This window comes from Sceloporus occidentalis, unplaced genomic scaffold, assembly GCF_023333645.1.
Source record: "Sceloporus occidentalis isolate IW3139 unplaced genomic scaffold, rSceOcc1.0.p SCAF_78, whole genome shotgun sequence".
Taxonomy (NCBI): Eukaryota; Metazoa; Chordata; class Lepidosauria; order Squamata; family Phrynosomatidae; genus Sceloporus; species Sceloporus occidentalis.
The window spans coordinates 1,660,195-1,683,007 of NW_028317058.1; the positions used below are offsets into that span (position 1 = coordinate 1,660,195).

Here is a 22,813-nt window from a genome sequence, read left to right on the forward strand (position 1 = left end):
GCCTGCGTGAATATTACGGAGACCGAATGACTGGTATGGAGTTAAATGACTGCTGACAAAGTAGAAAAGTGTGTATTAATGTGTCCATAAAATACATTTAAGTTCCCTTGACCAACACAAGAAATTGTAAGCGTGTCCCTCTCTGGGTGTACCCAGCTTTTAACATCTGCCAACCGCACGGCTTGTCCAACGCTGCACAGAGCGGTCTCAGAAGAGTTAACTTAAAGGTACTTATGTAAATGTAATTTCATGGCGGAACTGAACGTCTCGGGAATACCGACCCGAGCTGGAATCTCCCGTTCATCTTTGTCTTCGTCACATTCAAAGGCCACCTGAGCCCTCTGCTTCCGCTGCTCTTCCCACAACGACGGATTAAAGCTCTCATTGTCAGAAGAGAAAATAACTGCAAAGCAATCACACAGAGCGTTATATGAAGGGCTTCGCTTGGGAAACCGGCACCGACAGGGTCAGCACACAGCCCGAAATTCCTGGTGCTCACCTCCGCCGTATCATTATTTATATATATATATACACACACACATACATACATATATATATACACACACACACACACATATATATACACACACACACACACACATATATATATATATATATACATATATATTTACACACACACACACACATCAATAAGCACCTTCCTAATAAAAGTCTTGGTTGGGTTCACATGTATGAAAGCAACTTCAGGGCAGATGATGCTTTATTTTTTACATATATCAATAACAGGAGATTAGGGGACACGTGCACCAAGATGCCGTGGGGGCCCCCATAAGACCCAGGCAAGGGCCGTGTTACATTGTTTACATAGTCCTTTGCTGTTATAAGGGCCGCAGTCTGCATTCCACGAGGACGTCGGACACGGAATGCACGTTAACACAATACAAAGCGCTATTACCCAAGTGAATTACCATGAAACACTTCAAGCAATCTGTACAAACAGCGAGTGTAATAACAGCAGAATACCGGTGAAAGGCTTTAATTCCGATCGCGGCGTGCAACGCACGGAATCGCTGCATACCTCTCATACACTCATTAAACTCAGAATGGTTATTATATGTGCATGTTCTGGGATCCACACCTAACCCCAAATAAACTAATAACCTAACTTTACCTTTGGAGAGATTGTACTAAATAAAATCTTAAGACTGGATTCATACATACTAGAAAATAAGTGCATTTAAGAAGAACTATCATTTGGATTTGCTTAAAAGAGGTTGCAGTTCTTTAAGAATAAGAGTGCACTGTGAATGTTCATGCAGGTATTCCCGCTTCTCTGTCGCCATTCCCTGCTCCATGCAAGCTCCCTGATGGGTAGATTTAGCTGCCGACAGCCCAGCTTACCCGTAGTGGATCCCGTGCCACAGCAAACAGATTTACCGAAGAATTTGGGATACGTTGCAATGCCTTTTTAATACACCACATAATGGCATTATACCCCTGCCACGTAAGTGACAGTCAAACCAGTAGTGCTGCGCTATGAGAATTCGGTAATTCACACATATTGCGCCGTTTAGCCAGACGCGAACAAATAGGAATGTATATACCTTCTTCTGTTCTTGGCTGTTGAGGGAACATGTAGTTGGTCAGGACAATCTTCTGTGTGTCTTGATCCGTTTCTTTCTGGAGTGGTATAAGAGGCTTGGACTAGAACACAAAGATAATTACTAGTTAACGGAAGAGTTTGTCCAGTGAACGGTTTATTTCATGCATTAAGATTAAAACATTAACGGCAAGCCATTAAAGCCAATATTCACTTTCACGGTAATATATTTTTCAGCTAGAACCGGGATCCAGATATGTAATTAAAGATGTAAAAAATGCTGTTTCTCCATAGAAAACATGATAAAAGTGAAGAACTATGTCGAGCAAAGCACCCTGAATCTCCCATGTATGCATCATTGTGATAACTTTTAAATATCCCGTGCCTCCTGTTGTACATCTGCATTCACAAGACAAAGATGGAGCGTATGCAAAAACATATCCAAAAATCAGGGGCCAGACAGGACATTCTGGGCACAGAAAGCAATGCAGCTATATACAGACCAAATTAGCTACAAAAAAACGCAATCCATTTCCAAAGTCAGCATAAAACTGAATGGAGAAAACATTAAACTATGTTAGGATTAAAAAAAAAAAACTGTATCTTGACACAAGATTGTTTTTTGGTACAGATCTTTAATCCGAGAAGCTGTTGTTGAACACATTGATGCTTTGCCATACGCCAATGCCTGAACATCATGGGTGTTGTAGACCTACAGGAGCTGACGGGCTTTATTGCCCCGGTCTGGTGAATGACTGCATTTTCCCAAACATTATGAACAGAAGGAGTATTTCGAGTGATACTGTTTCCCAGTATTCCCTCAATGTAATGAAGCTCTCGTGTCATCACAGTCCAAGGAGGAACAAACAGCTCAAACATGCTACTCGGTTCCAGATCTATCTCTCCCTGCCATTATAGGTTTTTCAACCAGACGGTAGGCAGGTAGGCATTTGAGATGTCTTCGGGGAAGCAGGCGGCAGGGTGGGAGGAAAGGTCAGTAAGAGATCATCGTAGCACCCACCTGATTATCCGACAGCCACATAGCTGTGAGTTGCTGCAGCCTTGTGAAAGTAAAGGGCAAATTCTTTAGTCTAGAGAAAGGAAAAAAACAGATGACGATGAGATTTATTTTCCTAGCTCTGAAATGAAGTGCGGGTACAACATCAGAACAATAACTTCTTTGTGGGTCACAATAGGATTATGCAAACTGGCGTAATTGCTTAGGAGTAATAGGGTTACAATGCAGGTTTTGCAAACTATTTATATCTATGGGACACTATGGAAAGACCAGGGCAAACGCCAAACTCCCTGCTATTTTTAACCATACAAAATACATAAACATACACACACGTCTTGTGTCTCAATTGATTCTTTTCTGTGTTAAGTCATCTCGGCATTCCAAGAACAGAACAGTATTCAGAGCATGCAAACAATTCACCCATTTAGAAATGCTGGATGGTTGAACACGAGCCACATGTGAACTTGGACAACATATTCTGTCCTGATTATAAGGACAGCACAGGACCCTGTTACAGTTTATTGAAGAAGAATGGTATTTATTAATGGGCGTTGAATCCTACAATGCGCTTCACTTATCTATTTGTATTTTAACGTAGAATGGAAAGTGATTGAAACACAAGCCCCAATGCTATAGTGAAATGCTGGATTTAAATTAGTTTAAAAGAAAACAGCCTGGGCTATTAACCAGTATTAAACAGACCTAACCAGGATTATGTAGGTCTTGTTACCTACCTCAGAGGGAGCTTAAGAAGGATCTACAGGAATTGCTCAGAAAGCAGGCGGAAGGAAATTACTACCATTTACTATCGTTTGCGCACTTCTGAACTTATTGCAACAGAGCAAAACCACTCTGATGTGTATACCTTTCAAACACACTGATCGGTACATAGGTGTAAGAAAAGATTAGTGTTGGCACATATGAAGTCTTTGTTTTAAGGGTGATAGAGGTCAAAGCTTTTGAGAGCTCGTCTTTCATCTGAACAAACTACTGAGACCCCGAAAGCTTATGTGACTCTGTATGGGTTTTTGTGGTACGTTTCTAATAATTGCACACATTGAACAAAAAGAGAATATCAGTAAGTCGGTAAGACGGGCTACACAGTCACGGTGTACATGCAGCCAATAGTTCTCCTGAAGAACAGACCTATGACACAGGGCCACTGGAAACTATACGGCTAGGTAACTCACATACTTGATGCGTTGATGCGTACTTGAAGCGTTTCACTGACCTGTTGTCACTTAAATTGACGACCTTGAGTTTTTGCATATCGCCCATTTCCTCCGGGAGAGATTCCAATTTATTTGAATGAAGAAACAGCACTGTGGCATTCTTCCAGTTACCAATCTGAAACATTATGAGATTAAAACGTAAAATACGGAGCACAAAAATACATTGATTGTTTTCTCCAGTTTCATGACAAACGTACCTCTGGAGATAGCACTGCCGACGCGGTATTTCTTAGCTACAAATCGGACGTCTAATTCACGATGCTTCTGGTATTTCCAAAGACAGCTTGCCATTTTAACTGATAATTTGTACTTCATACTTTTAATGCTCACATTAGCGTAGCGGAGGCCCGCATGGAGCTGCTGTAGCCCCCAATGTTGCAGAAGGCATCTCTGTCTGATGCTGGACTAGCAACATGGCTGCCCACTGTGACAGTGATATCCCTGGCACCACATAAACCATAACAGCAGCCAGGTGCGCATGCACGCCTCTTACCAAAACACGTACATGTCATATACCCCTTTCACAATCACACGATTATTACACGATTATTACACGATTATAACGCGTGTCATACCTCCGGAGGCAGCTGCGTTAGGAAGTTATGATCAGCTGCAAATGTCCGTATCTGAGAAAGCTGCCCGATCGAGGAAGGTAATGCTTCGATCTCATTGAAACTGCAATCCAGTTCTTCAAGGGAAACAAGTCTATGGGAAGAGGTACGTTTTTAAGTTTCTATCTACATACATATTGAAACAGGTCCTTCTCTCTTACAGCCAGACCACGCCAGGCCAGTTTAGGCATTCTTTAACGCAATATAGAAACCTAAAATGTTTCTGGACCACACCTAGGAAGGAGGGAGCCCTGTCAATACATAACATTATTCCAACCTGGACTACCTCTGGCCTATGGTTTACACTTCATGGTTGCTGGTCAAAATGGCTGTAAAAAAATAAAATGTCATCGCGGAGCCAAGCAGATGGAGATATGGTACTGACAGTACGTCGCGTTATAACAATGATACTTTATCCGTGAAACCGACACCTTGGGTCTTGACGTGGTCAGTTTGGAAATCTATGTGTATGCGACTTGCCTCTGGCATGGTTTGATAACTTGCACAGGTGCATATAAAAAAATATCAGGGGAAAAAGAAAAAAAATGTGCTGATTTTCCATTTCTATAATAAAATGATGTTGGAAAATGCTATGGTTTTATTGTTTTCCTTTAAAAAGCAAGATACACTTTTGTTGAAGCATTTGTCAGATTTATATTACTCACATTTATCAGCATCAAACAGTCAAACAAATACTAACCCGCCAACAGAGTCCGGTAAGTACATTAACTGGTTTTCATCCACTTTCAGGGTTGTTAATTTCTTGAGTGCACCTGCATGAAAAATATATATATATGTATATGTGTCCTAAATACAAAAAAGAGCATCCAAAGGGCAACAGGGCACCCCCCAAACAGCAGGGTACCCCCAAAGGGCAATATGTACCATGTACTGCTAGAGAGCAGCAGGTCCTGTAAACTTTCACAGCCGGAGATCCCAAAGGGCAACATGGTACCCACCAAAGGACCGTGACACTGACCCAGAATCAGCAAAGCTTACTACACTTTACTGAGATGCCGTCACAGCATTTAATATTCCAATGATCTCAGGTGATCAATTTAGCCATGCATATTTATTACGTTTATTACTTGAGCCGTGTACTGGGTTTTAACCTTAAATCAATCAGTTTAATCATACCTAATAATAACAACAAACAGCAAGTACAGTGCCTCTAAGGAAATTCTTTTAATACTTGTCTAAGAATGATGGGATGTAGACATCTATGATAAAATCACAACAGAAAAACCATAGTGCTACAATGTGAACGCTCGTTTTGTGATATACCAAGTGATCTAGAAGGAACAAACGATCATTGCAATAAGAGATATACTGCGCTTGACACAACAAGAACAGCAGGAGATTGCATTTGCTGAAAGGTACCCACCGATGGTGTCTGGAAGCTGCTGCACCGCATTGCTAGAGAGCAGCAGGTCCTGTAAGCTTTCACAGCCGGAGATCCCGTCCTCCATCACCTCTATGCTGTTCTTGGACAGATCCAGGTAAGTCAATTGCTTCAAACTGCCAAGAAACTGGAAAACGAAACATTGACATAAATCACATACAAATACGTTGTGTCACCGATGTCAAGTGAAATCTGTGCGATGGTTTATTTTAGTCATTGCTATCAGTACTAGGACTTTTTTACTTATAAAGCACCAAAAACGGCCAAAGCCTTCATACACATAAAAGCGTGTTATCAGAGTTAGTTTCAGACGGATCATTACAAGAAAAATCAGCAGCAGATGTATGCAGTTGCATATGTCTCGAAGATGTTACTAATCACGCGGTAGCATCAGGGTAACGATTATTACCTTTTTCATTTAATGATTGAGGCACACAGTGGAGAGAAGGCATAATACTGTACTATAAGAGGGGCTTCAGTCACTAAAGAGGGTCCTGGCAGACAAGCCTCATCTCCCTGGATGAATATTGGATAAGTCTGTATAAAGCGTATTATTGAAGAATACATGATGCAGGACCAGCTTGGTCTTCCCTGCAGACAGATATGTCAAGGAAGACCCTTTATAATGCATAGCGAATTTAGGGGTTAGACCGCAGCCAACTCTCACTTCACGAAGGGCTGTCAGCCACGGAAAAGCCGTTAAAGCTGTCTTTGGACAGGGCTGTCTGTAACAACTTCAGGGAATGAACAGTTATGTTGGAAAAGGAAAAAATGAAAAGGTTACAACTGTATATATTTTGATAAAAGCTTTTCTAAAGATGGGCAGCAATGTTACAGATCTAAGCAATCCATACATGTATGAATCCTGGTTACACATCGCACAGGGCTTTGCTTCATGCGTAGTCTGCATTTCTACATCGCTAACCAGCTGCGTGGAGAAATCGCCACATAATTGTTACATTTTAAGAACGAGCGACACAAGCCAAAGGAAAAAGAGAAAGAAAGTCCCGGGATTAATCCTTAGCCTGACACAGCGGTTTCACTGCTCAGTGCATTCGTTATTTAACGTGATCTCATCAAACTACCCAAATCCTAGAATATTATATAATACAGACAATCAAAGCGTAAAAAGAAAAGTAAACATTCTGGCTCGATTGCTAATCTCTGGAACGGCCACAGATTGTCGCTCGAGTTCTTACTGCTTCACACGTCCGGACGTTTCAGAGTACGTTTTTTAAAAAATCATTTTTCCCGTTCTACTAAGATTTATAAAAAAAAAGAAGAAGATCTACTAAGATACATGTGGAGACGCTTCCAGATTTCTTGTTAAAATTAAATTTTGTCTGTCGAAGGTCAACACACCTGCGAGCTCTTAGAACTTGCCAGAGTCTTAAGTTTTTTTTACCCCAAACGCGCCATCTAAGTGTGAACGGGAAAAATCCCACACTCTGGACTCTAATATTCTGATTTAATATTTGAGCTGAAGCCAAGATATTTGCCACATGATTTTAACAAACTGTTGATACATAACTTTAATGCTCATAGTGAATCAGCTATTCTGTATTTAAAAGAAAAAAGGGCTTTCATTTCATTCGCGCTCGCTAAGCGATTCCCATGACTTGGCTTCAAATCATGAGGACTGGAAAGCAAACTCCACACACGGAGAAGTACATACCCCAGGGACATATGTCAATCTGTTGCCGTCCATCCAAAATTCCTTCAGCCCGCTTAGCTGTTCAAGTACTTCAGGCTAAAAGAAAAAGAAATGTATATTTAATCGGGACTGAAAAAAAATGTAACTTCATATGCTTTGTGCTTTTGCAAACATAAATGATACTCTGCAGTATTTCAACGAGGCTTTCACCGGTATCCGATTTCACTGAATGGAAATTACATGAAAGATGAAATCATAGGTTTACTGTGAAAATGTAATGGGGTCATATTACCGAATAAATCAAAATTAACCTCAAATGATGTTATCCGTCTGAAGAGGAAGTGGTTATGGAAAAACAAATAATTACATAAACGGTGATATCGGTCAAAGAGTGGAAAAAATACACCGAGGATATCCATCTAAAAAGAGGCAGGGAAGCATGTATACCTCCATGGGCAATTTTTAAGATGCCCTTAACGTTTAATGGGGTGCTGTCTGGTACTAGAATTTATGTGGCCCGCATAATCACATGACTTCATTCAATGGAAAGATTCAATTTGTCATCAGATTGATTAAAAACACGCTATTCACTCATTAAATTCTGAGAAAATGGTTTTACACCAAACACAGCGCTATTCTTTCTACATATTCAACATTTATCTTGTTATTTGGGGAATTCTTGCAATGCTTACCACTTCTGTGAATTCGTTACTTCCTAGATCCAGTCTCTCGAGCAGAGTCAGTCTATTCATAGTTCTGAAAGAGGAACATTGAACGGGGGTTTATTTTGCTGAATCTTAATTAGCACCGTTTCTGGCAGAACTAGTATATTTTATTGTTGTTCTAACATATGCACGTTGGCTGATGCGAAGGTATATCGGGGCTGTCTCTCGGACAGCTTGCAGACGTACGGCCTTCGAGGCCGTTCTCGCTCAGGTCTGTATCAACCTTTCGGTGCTGAAATTACGTATCGTGAACGGAGACCGGATATTGTATTGGATTAATAGGAGTGGTTTCAGTTCTTATCCTCCTCAGCCTTACGTGAACCCATAGTACTTCAAAGCTAAGGAGCCAGGACCAAGCACGGGTAGGTTTTAGCAATAAAGGCTTACAAGCTAAATCATGATCTACTGATGTGTCATTAAAGAGACGGATAAGACATTGTGATGACGCAGAGCCATCCGGGACGGCTCCCTGCAGGAAATCCCTGCATAAAAACATCCTTTGGCCGTTTAATTTGTAAAAACCTGTCTATGACCCGTCCAAGATGCTGCAAATTAAACCTCCGGCTGCCGCGCGTGAATGAGACAGCCCTTCCCGGAGAAGAATGACATCTGACAGAAGTTCAAGCAGCGTGCTCTTGTAGTGCTGAAATCTGTCCTTTTATCCAAGCCAATGCCCCCCTCCAACATTTGAAATGCTGAACAGACATGGCATTGTGGTTAGAGCAATCCAATAATAAAGCCCATCGCGGCTGGCAGCGGAAATGAACGCACAAAGGTTCCAGTGTACTGAGATTGTGGACTGGAAGTTCAATAAACATCCTTATCAAAGCAGGAGCGCCCGAGGTGTGTCGTAACACAAGAACCCGCGGCATGCCCACAAACCTATTCTCAAGCATGTATTTTGTCTAATAATTCAAAATAATCTTTCTGCCCATTAATGTGAGCAAAAGAGATCATGGTTACATAACACAATCATTCACCGGCATGCTAATAGCCACGCAAAGAGGAGAAGGACACAAATAACAGCCTTTCGACCCTTAAAATACTCGAAATAAACTAGATAGCATGACTGAGAAAATGTTTAAACGGGACAGGAATAGACGGTGTTATTTCATCCTGCCAGGTCGGCCGTAAGCGAGGTTCTCAGCCAAGCAGTATTTAGCATTTGCAAGTAATTCTATTGTACAGCGCTGCAGAATATGATGGCGCTATAAAACAAAAAATAATCATAATTCCAGTACAATGGAATGGAATTTTTTGGAAATATGCTTGTGTTTCCCCAAAGGCACACAAATAAGACGTATAAATCATGTAATTTTCCATAATATCATTATTAGATTTACTCTGGAAGGATATACCTTTTGCTGAGGTCTATGCAATAAAGTGGGATGTCCAGGAAAGTTGTAGTTTTAACTTTACTACCCCGTAAGAGGGACCACGAAAGGGTTTAGCTGGCCCAGCATAATACTAGGAAGCAGCCAGATCAGTGCGATATACAATAGACATCTCACCAACGGTGTCATCCAAGCCCTTTATATAATGCATTATAAAACGCATGAACAACAACGCCTCCGCAATTAGCAGTTTCATTCTTATTTGCATCTTTCGAATTTCAAAGCGCAGATTCTACGCAGGGCCCCTGCTTTCCAGTGGAGAGCTTGTCGCTTCCATGTCCACTTTATACTTAATGGATTTTTGCCATTAACCTTTAACTTCAACAAAATAATAAAACTCTACACACGTTGCGAGAGAAACATTAAATATTACGGCTGCGGCAGAGTACAGGTGGCATGAAAATGAAGAAATAAAAAGCAATGCACAAATTAAACAAATCAACCTAGTTTGCGTCATACTTACTTTGGTAACATTTTTAACTGGTTTTCCCGAAGTTCTAAGATCTGGAGCTTAGTTAATCTAAGAAAAATAAAATGAGATAAACATGTATCCATAGAGGAAAAGTCAATAGTAAGAAATATACATCATAAAACCGCACATATGTAACTATAGGGAAATAGTTTTACATACATACAATATACAGATATATAACATGTCCTGCGGATACACGGACCCCCTATTATAACCTGTGCTGAAAGCAGTCAGCAGGCCTTTTGTGCGACTCCATATAGCCGCCATACCTTTTAAACTATATCCATACAATACGGCATCCCCTTTAACCGTCTCCAGTCCACCAGTATGTGGGTCTCAATTATAAACAGCCTACCCATGAGAACATGTATATCGCTAACCTGGGTCAATGAATGATTTAAGGTTATGGCGCAATTGTTTACTCCAGGGTTCATAAAACGAGAAAGTCGCGCAGGCATAAATCCTTAAAACAGTCTTAAATCAATACGAGCCAAAAGAGATCAGCCATTAACCATGAAACGCTAGGGAAGCTAAAGCGGTGTTACTAACTATAGGCTGACTTATGGGGTCAATAGTGAAGGGTATTTTTACTCTGACTGGGAAATATAAACCGATTTAGGGATGCATTGCGTAGAGTTGGGAATAACTTGTGCAATTGGAAGAGCAAGCAAATGTATAGATCAAGAGGGGATTACACAATATTGAATAAGCAAGCAACAGAGTAGAAAGGCACTTGTCATGATAGAAGAACTCCATTAAAAAGGCAGAAGGTCAACAGCAAGACATTTAACGTGTTCTCCGTTAGGCTGACAAAGTGTAGCCATACAGGTAACGCAGCAGACCCCCGTACTCGTAGGTCCGTCTCCTGCAATGCCGAACACAATCAGCGAAATCTTGCAGAACAATAAAGCAATAAAGTGGCTACGGAATGAATTGGCTTAAGAAGTACGTATTGTTTGGGAAACCTCAGGTTTCTTCTCCCTACTGAGTAAATGAGACCCGGCCCCTAACGTTTATTTAGAAATGCTTTAGCAGGAAGAATACTTGGAAATTGTCGTCTCGGCAGGATACATTTCAATTAGTGGCTACGGCGGTAAGTCTACTTTTCAAACTTTTCCCTCGAAATAGTTTCTGCACCAATCGCCTTCTGCCATTCATCTTATAATTCAAAGTTTTGACTCTGATACGAGAGTGTTGGCTGCTAGGTTGAAAAAGCTATAGATTGCCCTACTGGATAGCGGCCGGTGGACATACAGGCAACTCTATAGGCGGCATTTTATTGCATGAAGATGTTATACATATAATGTGTAATATTGTTTCTACGAAGAAAAGCAATGCCCCTTTACTGCACTAATATCTGCAACTCACAAATAGGACAACTGGAAAAATAACATAACATAACATGTCCTCACCTGCCAAAATTTGCAGGCAAGAAGTCAAGAAATGCATCGTTTAGGTAAAGCTGAGTTAAGCTTAACAGCTGCGAAAATCCATCGGGAAGTCTGTGGAGAGAGAGAAGCGAAACGATCAGAGAAATCAAGGCAAACGGGACATGCTGCAACCTGGACTGCCGATATCTCAGATTAAGTGACAGATCCTTCATTATCTTGCCACATTTATTAATAAAGAGCACAAAACTCTTCACATCAAGCAACGCCACATAATTGACACGGACAACGACTTTATGGACCATCAAGAACAATCTCATCAGTGTTCTTTATGGTAGATTAGCTTCAAATTGGAAACTACAGCTAAACTACGGGATGATGTCATTTGCAGGAGCATTGCGTAAACGCACATTTGTTCTGAATTGTTTGGAATCATACGCTACTTTGTTTAAATGCCCATCTCAGCCACTGCTAAGGGGGGTTACGTTGCGCATCGTCTGGCATTGCGGGGTTCCCGTGAGCTGCACTTGGGAGTTTGATCCCCACATAAAAAAATGGGGACTACATTGGCAGCAACTTCAGAAGGTATATGCTCCTCGCCACAGCGTGTGAATTCCCGCACAAGCCTGAATTAAACAAAAAAAAACCAAAAAACACTTTTTGGTAAGGTTTCCAAAAGAAAAATAGAAAACTCACTTTGAAATAGGGTTGACGCTTGCTTCTACAATAGTTAAAACTTTACAGTTCTTTATGTTTTCTGGAAACTCCTGTATACCTGGAAATGAGAAAGAAAGAAAAGTTTTCAAGAGTTTTCCCCAAGCACTTTATTCCGGAATTGGGGTAATGAAAGAAATTGTTTCTCAATTTTCATTTCGTAATTAATCTCGCTGAAAGATTGAAAAAACAAAAAACCCAGCTCGTTATGTCTTCTTAACTCCCAGTTTAACAGAGGAAATGGACAAAGGCCAATATATTTGTCCAAGAGAACATGGAGTCATCTTCTTTTGCGACTTAAGTCGAAGGCGATGTCTTATCGGGCCCACACCGAAAAATGTGGAATCACCTCAGAGGTCCTCACAATCCTAAAGGCTCCATAATTTTAACAGCAAAACGAGAACTCTCTACTTCTGAGCATTTTTATTAAATGAGTTTCCCATTTGCACAAACTATTGTTTTCACATTTATAGTACTTGCAAACACATGGTTTCAGATGATTATAATGAAGGACACAGTGCATAAGGACGTTAATGCTACATATACACATACCAAAATGTGTTATTTTAATCATAATTATTCAATATGATCGTTTCTTTGGTTTTCTAGAACGCAATCCACACGGGTTAATATGTATTAAATTGCTAAGGCACATCCAAACCCTTCTTATACCGCTGGACGCAGTCATCTCCCCCACTGTAGTTAATCATCGCAAAGCTCGTTTTCATCTGGGATCGCGAACACAGAGCTTCAGTACTTTTATTATTCCACAACTCACCGAATATCAAAATGCAGAATATCAGAATACCTAAAAAGCTTTTAAACGCAAGACAAATGTGCTGTAGGAATCCATTCAAACATCTGAATAGAGCTGCATAAGAAAAAGACTTCACAAAAATATGCAAACAGGGAAAACCTCCAGGAAATGAGAATTCCACATGAATGTTAGATAAGCCCCAAATCAGGAATTCCACCGCTGGTTGTCTGCCGGTTATACTGCAAAAGCCTGCAATGATTGTACCCCCCCCCCCCATTCCATTTAAAGGAACAGCCCAGACCGAGTTACCAGTAGCACATTTAGTAGTCCGATGGCACTTATGCTAGACGGACATTGATGTTCAGATATTACACATGCTGCTGCTATCCCTGTAGATTTCAATGGGAATAAACCCTCTCTGCTAAATCATTGGTGATGATCCATCACACAACATATATAATGGCCCTGCTTTAACACTGTTTATTTTAGACAATCATTTTATTACTTGGACGAATCCAATAAATACTTTGTATTCCAGAGCCACCCAACCGTTATTTGGGTCAGATCATTTAGGGGGCTTGTTTTCCAATTGCCAGGTTTTAACACATTCGGGGAGGTTTTGGGGTATGGATACCCTGGTTTCAGTGAGCTGTTTAATGGAGACGGATTACTTGAGCATAAGCCACGGTGCCAGCAATTTGGACAGCCAGTGGAACGCAGAATGGAGCTTGTTGCAGTGCGGGGCATTCTGGGTATAACTCCTATGGAAAAGAGTCATAGTCAATAGTTACAGTGTATTCTCCCCCTTCTGGATTACTTGCATACTTGTCACACTTTTGTGTTTCAGATCATCAATTAGACAAAGATAACCCCAGAAAACACAAAAAGCAGTTTTTAAATGATGATCTCATGTATAGAAGGAAAAAAGGTCAGTTTTCACGATTCCACAATAAGAAAGACTATGCAAAAATTGCATCCATGGGAGAGTTGCAAGGCGAAAACAACTGCTGACCAAAAAGAACACAAAGGCTTGCCATCTCACATTTGCCAGACACCCTGATGACCCCCAAGACTATTGGGATATTATGTGGCACTTTTTGGAAGACATGAGTCCTCTTACATCTGGCATAAAGTTAACATAGCATCACACAATAAGAACAAATCAACCGTCAAACACGGGGGGGGGGGGGGGGGGTTCCGGTACTGCTTCAAGACCTGGGCGACTTGCCATAATTAATGGAACCATGAATTCTGAAGGAGAATGTCTGGCCATCAATTCGTGACGTAAACCTCAAGTCCGGTTGGGTTATGCAGCAAAGATCCGAAGCACACAAGCAAGTCTACCTCTCAATGGCTCAAAAGAAATAAAATGAAGGTTTTGGAGTGGCCGAGGCAAAGTCCTGATTGCAATCTGGTTGAGATGCAGCGACATGAAAACCCTACAATGTGGCTGAATTACAACAAGGTATGAGAGTGGGACAAATTTCCTCCGCAATGATGTAAAAGACTCGTTGCCGGTTATCACAAACACTTGATTGCAGTTGTTGCTGCCAAGGGTGGCCCAACCAGGTATTAGGCTTAGGGAAGCAATTACTTTCTCACATGGCCGATATAGGTTTTGATTGACACTTCAATAAATTGAATGATTATTCAAAAGCTGCATTTTGTGTCTACTTATACCGTCTATGTCTTAAATGATCTTCTTTTGGGAGATGCTGATGTTGCGCTCAGTATGGATGCGCTGTTATGAAAGTTAATAGCTGGTTAAAGTGCTATAGAGTATCAGAACAGAAGGGGGAATATAAACAGCGAACGCGCTGCTTGGCGGTAAGCAGCCAAATAAGGCCACGTTCTGAGGCCTGGCTTCAGAGACAAACAGAAGTCTTCCCCATGGTTACAGATCCATTACACTAAACACGGCTGCTCCATCTTTAGACGAGCATTCAACCTTAGCAAGGGTGAAAGGCATCTTTTATAGGAATACCTCTCTCCATCTGCTTTCCCTTTCCAGGCGGCTGGCTTGTTTTAAGGAAAGATTACATTAAAAGAATACGTTTGCAATTTGCTCGCTCATGCAAAGCAGAAATTGTAACTTTGATCATATTATTTGATTATAATCCCTTTCTTATCCGCCGTCTCTGGAATAATAGCACCGGCTCGAGTGAACTTTTGTTGTAAGAAGTATAGCGGCTCTTCACGTTCAATATAGATGCGTCGTTACGAGGACTTGAGTGACCCGGCTGCCTCCATAGATGTCCGTATAGCGTCTGGATATAAATTACCTCATACTGTGCATAAAGATAGTCTCCTAACACACAGCAGAAAGTATTTATGTGTTATAAAGGGCTAACCCTGGTCCGTTTCTCTTGTGACCCTGGTGCATCTCTCTGGTGATAATTAACCCTGTGTAGGCTCTAGGGTGCCTTCAGCCATGACAGAGTGAGCAGAGGGAGCCTAATTGCACACACAAGCTAACACCAAATACTAAAACACACTCATGCTAACACCATGAGCTCTCACACACACATGCTAGCCTCCTATACTGACGCAACCACGCTGTAATGTCATACCGTAACATGTCTTCTAACATACAATTACACACACACACACATTTTCCAACACCATAACACTTACACACACACACACTCATCCTCTGCAATCATCAGCGCAGCTTCCCTCTCACCCCACGCAGAGCCCTTTCTTCTCTTGCCTACCACAGAGCCCTGTAACGTGCATTACCGGACCCCCGCTGGGAGCCACGGACCTGTATCTTAAGCTTGCCCCTGACAGTGAGCGAGTCTTCTGCCTTCTCCTATTAAGGTGTTTGCAAGTTCTGCTACGCTTGTGTGTGTTTATTGACAAAGTCCCTCCTTAGTGAATACGAGTGAGACATATATTTAACTATCCTTCACCATTAAACTTGCTTTGGGGGGTATACCTCTAGAGAGTGTATTTATATCATATCTACATTCCAAGTAAATCATTATGGCACAGAACTTCCTAAGACTTTGATTTACATCAACACTTCTCAGATGTTGTTCATGACAGCTAAACACAGAGAACCTGACAGTAACTTGGGCTTCACTTATAACAGAGAGAGAGAGAACAGATCCGTCTTTATTGTCATCGGGATCCAAAGTGGGAGAGTAATAAAAATGAAGCATTCGGCCACCTACTTTCTTCCAGAATTTGAAAATAAAAAAAGATCACCGCCCCAAAGCACACAAGATGTCATATCTATAATGGCTATTACAGAGGTGTAAATATATATATATATATATACATATACATTTTATATACACACACACACACACACATACTGTCTGCACGCCCCCTTCCAGGTATTGCTAGTAATTTAAGAATTTACCACTAAGCTATGAGAATACAGTCCTCAAAACATGGCACTTGAGGCAACTCACCTACATTATGGGATGTTAGTTGATCGCCAACCAGGATTCCTACACTCCCAATAAACTTTTAGAGGGTAGGGGGAAGGCAAATCCCCAACCATGACCTCCACATCCCCCCCCCCGACCCATGTTATCCCAGGATTTGTGAGTTTTTTTAACTTTTGTATTCGTAGCAAGAATACTCGCTACATAAAACTCTAAAAGAAATCTTTCATTGTGACCACACAAATTAATTCAGATTCAGTAAAATCTTAACCGAACACAGTTAATACAGGACATGAACTTGCAACAAAAACTCTTTGAATCCAATGAGACCATTACAGATAAAAACCAAAGAAAGAAGAATGGCACGCACACATACTAAAGTACAATAGTTAGCATCTTACTGATATACAATTCAATTAACTTTAAAAAAAAGAACTTACCATTCTTGCTGACATCTAATTCCCTGAGATTAATGAGATTTGCTATAGATGCTGGCAAAATTGTTAGGTCATTGTCTGGCAAACTCAGCTTGTGCAGAGACTGGCAGTTGAATAGTTGCTATTGAGAAAGAAAACAAAATACAGTCAGCTTCCCACAGCCCAAGGACAAAATAATGTATCAAATAAAACAGTAGTGGAGAGATGATACAATTTAGCAATGAGAAAAGGAGAGTCCCACTTTGACATTGGAGAATATTATAGCTAAAAGTGACCTCTGCATCCAAGAGCATTCTCCATTATTCACTTAGAGAGAAAATTTAAATATTTCTTAAATGTGCAGAGCTCTTTCTAGTTAGACTTCACTTTCCACTCTCTGCTGTCAGCAATTGCTTACCAAAAAACCTTTGAGGAAACTGGTCTGCGCCGAGGGCTCTTTTTTGTTGGTTGGTTTTTAGCGGATGTGCTAATGTTTCAGCTCTTCCTGGTACGGCACAAGCTTATTTTCAGATACCCAGCCTGCAACCTATTTACTATTTAATTTTTTTGTGTGCCCTGGGGCAAAAGTTATATGACACTGGGAATTACATGAATGAGATTTGTGTTGTGTTCCCAGCCCACGCGACATCGTAGTGAATGCTGACAAGCCTATAATGTCACCTTTTCCCCCAAATTAAAACATTTCTCGATAACCACCTGGCTGGCATTTATACCGCTGCACTATGTATATTTTATTATTATTATCCTTTATTTATATAGCACCAACAGTTTACGCAGCGCTTAATACTCTTAATATTTCTGCACATGCCCCATATAGGACTGCTGACAAATACCGTATTGGCTCGGATATAGGCCGCCCCCGTATATAGGCCGCACCCTAAAAGTTTGGTGCTTTTTTTTTTTTTAAAGAAAAAGTTTTTTTCTTTAAAAAAGCACCAAAAAAACATGCTGCCACTCTGTCTCCCCCCCGAGATATGCTGCCACTGTCGTCCTCCTCCCCCCCCCCGAGATATGCTGCCACTGTCCTCCTCCTCCTCCTCCTCCCCCCTCCGAGATATGCTGCCACTGCCCCCCCCGAGATATGCTGCCACTGCCCCCCCCCCGAGATATGCTGCCACTGCCCCCCCCCCCGAGATATGCTGCCACTGTCCGCCCCCCCGAGATATGCTGCCACTCTGCCCCCCCCCCCGACTTACCAGAGCAGACTCCCGGGTGTCTTGCGGGGCCGGCAGGGGACATCTACGCAATAAGCGTATACAACTTCCGGTGCCGGCACTCAGTGAAGGTAAAACGCATCGTGCGGACGGTCATCGGCTGCGGCGATGCGGGTAAACAACCTCCGCAGCCGGTGACCGTCCGCACGATGCGCTTAGACAACCTCCCGTGTCGGCCCCCCCCTCCCATGGAAAGTGCTGGCAGGGGAGGCTGTCTGAGCGTATCCAAAGTAGGATACGGGTCCCCTGCACCGCTGCGGGGGATCTGTATCCTAACCCCGCTGCCTGCCCGGTGCCCGGGACTGCATGTCACGGGGGCGTCGGGCGCTAGACCCCGAATATAGGCCGCACCCCCACTTTAAAGTGCGGCCTATATTCGAGCCAATACGCTATATGCACGAAAACATACATACAGCTCCGGCATCACAGATAAAAAATCCTATGAATTTCATGTTCATTAGAATCTATAATCACTCTTCCAAAATACACTTTGTAACACTATTACTATTATCCGTTGTGATTCTCCTAATTCTTCTAAAGATCCTGATCAGCATTAGAGATACCGTCCGTAACAATGTTAAATGCCTTAATCCTTCCTAATAATTCAATCATGTAACATTTCGCATCGGCTGTTATTTACTTAATCGGTTGCAATAAAAATACAAAAAAATTTTTTTTTATATAAATGTGAATAATTCTTTAGAAGAAATGACACGTTAAGGTTTTCTTTGCTTAACATACTAGAAGTAACTTTGTAACATGTATTTTTTCACTTTATTATGCCATTTTACCCCCTTAACCTGCACTGCGAGGTACCTTTGGTACCGATAAGCCCCTTATATGAATGTCTAATCCTCACAGCCCAAGATGCTCAAAATCATCATCTGGGAGCCACTTTTCTCAGGGCAGCCAACCTTTACTAAAATGATTAATTATAATTATTAGTCTGTAAAAATCAGTTACAATAATATTTATTGGATTGTGGGCTACACACAGCCCTTTGTATGATGTATGTGCGACTGAACACCTAATCCAAAACATTTCTATTCAAATATTACATTTCAAAATTAGACTCGCACTACATGTGGCTATGACAGGGCATCATGGGAAATAGTGTCAGCAGATTCCCATTACGTAGGATGAACACCGGGGAATAAATGTCATTTTGAAAGTCATGACAGGGAGGGAGATGTCAAAGTTACTTATTAAGTCACAGTGTGTCATAGCTATGGCCACACCCACAACATTACTGAACCATTTATTTTAATAACCATTTTGCTGTATGACAGAATAGGTGAGACAGGTTACTAGAAATGAAGATGATGGTTAATATTCTCAGGCTAGTTTTAAGAGTCATGTTGACGTTTATGAGCCCTAAATCATGTCAACTATAAACCACAATCCAGCAAATAAAAAGGAAAGGCTAATAGAAAGCTGTCAGGCGTATGAGAGCACAGCCCTCCAGCAAAGAGACCGCACACAGGAGACATGCAGAGAGACTACGGATTTATACCACCATCTGCAACAAATCAGCAGATGCACCCGACACATCTCCGGCATATCAACGCACGGCAAATATTAGCAAACTAACGCGTAACAAACGGCTGCTAACATTTATTTAATGAGCCAGCGTATTTAGTGAATATACCCATAGAAGAAATACCACTCTAGTACCGTAAAACATCACGTACTACTCGTGATATGATAGAACTATACACCGTATATATACATATATATATGCAGATATATATATATATGTATGCGCGTCTGTACCCGAAACACATTCCCTTTAATTATCAGACACTTTCAAAATAATCCAATCAGAATAAACGATGCATCATTAAACCGCTACGTCCTGCAAGTAGAGACGCATTCATGATGCGAGATCGCTGCGAATGCCTGGAGCTGCTGGAGTCTGACAACTAAACGATAGAATCCACATAAACTCTGTACTTCTCAATATAAAGCACGGTTGGGCTCCTTCATTTTCAGTAAAAAGACCATAACTGTAAAAAAACACCCAAAAACACCATACAGCTGGCTTTATAAACACTTGCACGAGGCCCCCGCTTCCTAGACTAACCCCCCCCCCCCCGGGTCCCTTCGTGAAGCTTATTATAACACAACGAGCAGCTTCATACTCTAGTTTACCAAAATACAGGCCGTCTGTATCAGAAATCATGGTCAGGAGGGTTCACTTTGTACAAGTAAAGACTTTCCTAAGAGTGGTAGATAGGTGGACAGTGTCCCAGCAGAAGCATTAGAGGCTCGTACAGTAAGGGAAACTTATCAAATGCGTGGGATAGACATGTGGCTGAATCTAAATACTGAAGTGTTAATCTGTCCTTGGTCTCGTGTTAAATGGACAGTCTGAATGGGCTAATAGAACAGGAATACGGAGCAAGAGGTTACAGGTTCTCCCTTTAAATACACAGGAAGTCGTTATAACAAAGGTTACTCTACATCTAACATTCTGTGCTTCAAAACCGATGTCCTCACAGCTAACACCGCTGTGCAGAGAGGTTAGTGACGGATACGGATGGCGTAGGGCACAGGTCGTTTATAAGGTTTAGTCTGCCTTTGGTCCTTGTGAGGCGAGTAAAGTGACCGCACATGCAGGGACTCCATCACTGAAAACCACAGAGCCCACCTATAGGGTAACAGGCAAAGCCGTGGTCCTACAAAAGCCACCTCCTTCCCACCAGCTAGAAAGGTCCATGCGATACGCAATTATTACACACATAGAGCAGTCTGTTTCAGTATTAAAGATCCCGTAACAGCAGCGTTGGCAGGTCTGAAAAACATTCAGAATGGGTATCCACCGGCTGCAAGACGATACAGTGAAAAGAATGTCGGAGGGAACCGGAGACACTTCAATGTACGCACACAATTTTCCTAATCACGGCCTAATATGTGAGCCAGATTTCCTAGAGAACAAGTCAGAACTCCCCAATAAGAAGTTTCTGATGTGCAGGGGAATAGTAGGAATATTAGTGTATTGCGTAAATCCGGCACTTAATCAGCCGACCTTTTCTATATATACGTTTCGCATTTCTATAGCATCACAGGTCCCTTAAACCACAGGAACAAAACTAACCTCTGAGAACACAACTATAAAAGTGCCATGCGCTGGGAGAAAAGCACACAGAATTGCCTCACTCGTCAGGTGTTTAGTAAATGGCGGACGTGGGTCTCTGCCAGGAAAGAAAGAGCAGCTCCTGTGAGCCAATGCTAATAAAAGTACAGCTGGAAAGCCTGCCCGTCACCCGTGTCACGGAAAATACGAGTCGCTTCGGCTACAGCGGTACCTTGGGAAGCTCTTCGATTTGATTGGCGTCCAAGTAAAGCTCCTCCAGCGTCTTCTCGAATGTGAAGATCTCCTTGGGCACCTGCTCCAGGCTGCAGTGCGAGTAGTCAAGCGAGGTGACGGCTTCCTCCTCTCCCCGCAGGCAGCGGCAAGGCACCAAGCGCACAAACAGGTTCCTCTTCGCAGTCATTTTCAGGCACTAAAAGCAACAGATACGAAAAAGTCAGGAGAATTCAGTGAATCAGACGGCGGCCCCCCGCTGGATCCATGGAGGATACGGAGATCTGCCCCGTAAACAAGAGCTTAGTCTGTTCTACCCCCCCCGATTACAAATCCTGCGTATACACGAGCGTATACACGAGCCCGCTACGCTGCCGCCACTTCGCTACACAGATCTGAGAGCTAAATAATAAACCGCGAGACGCTCGGCCACAAAAATCCTGCTCGACGGGTTCATGGACTGCTCAGTAACCGCGTTACGGTAGAACATCGTGGACGGATCTTTTTAACCCCTCGAGCCCAGAGGAGTGTGGAAATTGTGACCAGCTCGCAGCGCACATTCACTCAAGCACTTCATCAGCATTTATGAGAAGGGAGCCGACAGATTTATTTCATATAAACACATCTATAGACAAAAAAACACACATTTCTGGCAGACAGAGCATCCAGGTCATTAATTCTGCCAGATGTTCAGTATAGAGAAAGAGGGAAATTCCACAGAAAACTTGGTGAACGCAGGGACTTCGAAACTTATATTATTCAAATTAGAGCTTAAAGGGAACCCGTCCCATATAGTATATATATATATATGCTATAAGAAGTCACGCCATTGTCTTAAAATCAGTAAAGGCAGCAATCTTTGCTCTCCCTCTTGAGTGTGAGTGAGTGCGTGAGTGTGAGTGCCGGGCTCTATCAAATTTATCAGGGCGTCTTTCTAGTTTTGTCAAAGTCTTTTGAATGTATGGACAGGAAGACTCGTCGTGTAAATTGATTGAGCTATATATAATAATAAATAATAATAGTCCTGCCTCCCTGTAACGCATCTACGTATGTGGCGGCAGCATTCTTACATCACAGCACAGAACAGGTTTTTCTGAAAATGCAGTTTTTCGGGTGTTATGACAACGTTTTAAGAGATATTCCAACAGAGGGTGAAGAGCGAGGCAGCAATGAGCGGCAGAAAGAGCTCCTGTTACAATCAATCTAGCTTTTCAGTCTAAGTTAAGTCACAGAGAGGGAAAGTTTAACGCGCACAGAACAGGCATGAGACTATCCGGAACGTGAGCCAGGCCTGGGGGTCTTACAGCAGAGACTATCCGGAACGTGAGCCAGGCCTGGGGGTCTTACAGCAGAGACTATCCGGAACGTGAGCCAGGCCTGGGGGTCTTACAGCAGAGACTATCCGGAACGTGAGCCAGGCCTGGGGGTCTTACAGCAGAGACTATCCGGAACGTGAGCCAGGCCTGGGGGTCTTACAGCAGAGACTATCCGGAACGTGAGCCAGGCCTGGGGGTCTTACAGCAGAGACTATC

At 42.1% G+C, this 22,813-nt stretch overlaps 1 protein-coding gene across 1 annotated transcript in view; it reads right to left on the minus strand.

Annotated features, from left to right (window-relative positions):
* The window catches only part of LOC149285505 (erbin-like), a 35,033-nt gene extending 13,562 nt beyond the window's left edge, over positions 1 to 21,471 (minus strand). The window contains exons 1-14 of the mRNA XM_089495230.1: positions 21,283 to 21,471; positions 16,764 to 16,881; positions 12,154 to 12,232; positions 11,482 to 11,571; positions 10,061 to 10,117; positions 8,171 to 8,234; positions 7,500 to 7,574; positions 5,807 to 5,951; positions 5,123 to 5,195; positions 4,387 to 4,516; positions 3,811 to 3,926; positions 2,583 to 2,652; positions 1,566 to 1,665; positions 282 to 403 (exon numbers count right to left, since the gene is read on the minus strand). Of these exons, the coding sequence (XP_089351356.1) occupies positions 282 to 403; positions 1,566 to 1,665; positions 2,583 to 2,652; positions 3,811 to 3,926; positions 4,387 to 4,516; positions 5,123 to 5,195; positions 5,807 to 5,951; positions 7,500 to 7,574; positions 8,171 to 8,234; positions 10,061 to 10,117; positions 11,482 to 11,571; positions 12,154 to 12,232; positions 16,764 to 16,881; positions 21,283 to 21,471 (1,428 nt within the window). The remainder of the gene's footprint in view (positions 1 to 281; positions 404 to 1,565; positions 1,666 to 2,582; positions 2,653 to 3,810; positions 3,927 to 4,386; positions 4,517 to 5,122; positions 5,196 to 5,806; positions 5,952 to 7,499; positions 7,575 to 8,170; positions 8,235 to 10,060; positions 10,118 to 11,481; positions 11,572 to 12,153; positions 12,233 to 16,763; positions 16,882 to 21,282) is intronic.
* Between the last annotated feature and the right edge of the window lie 1,342 nt (positions 21,472 to 22,813).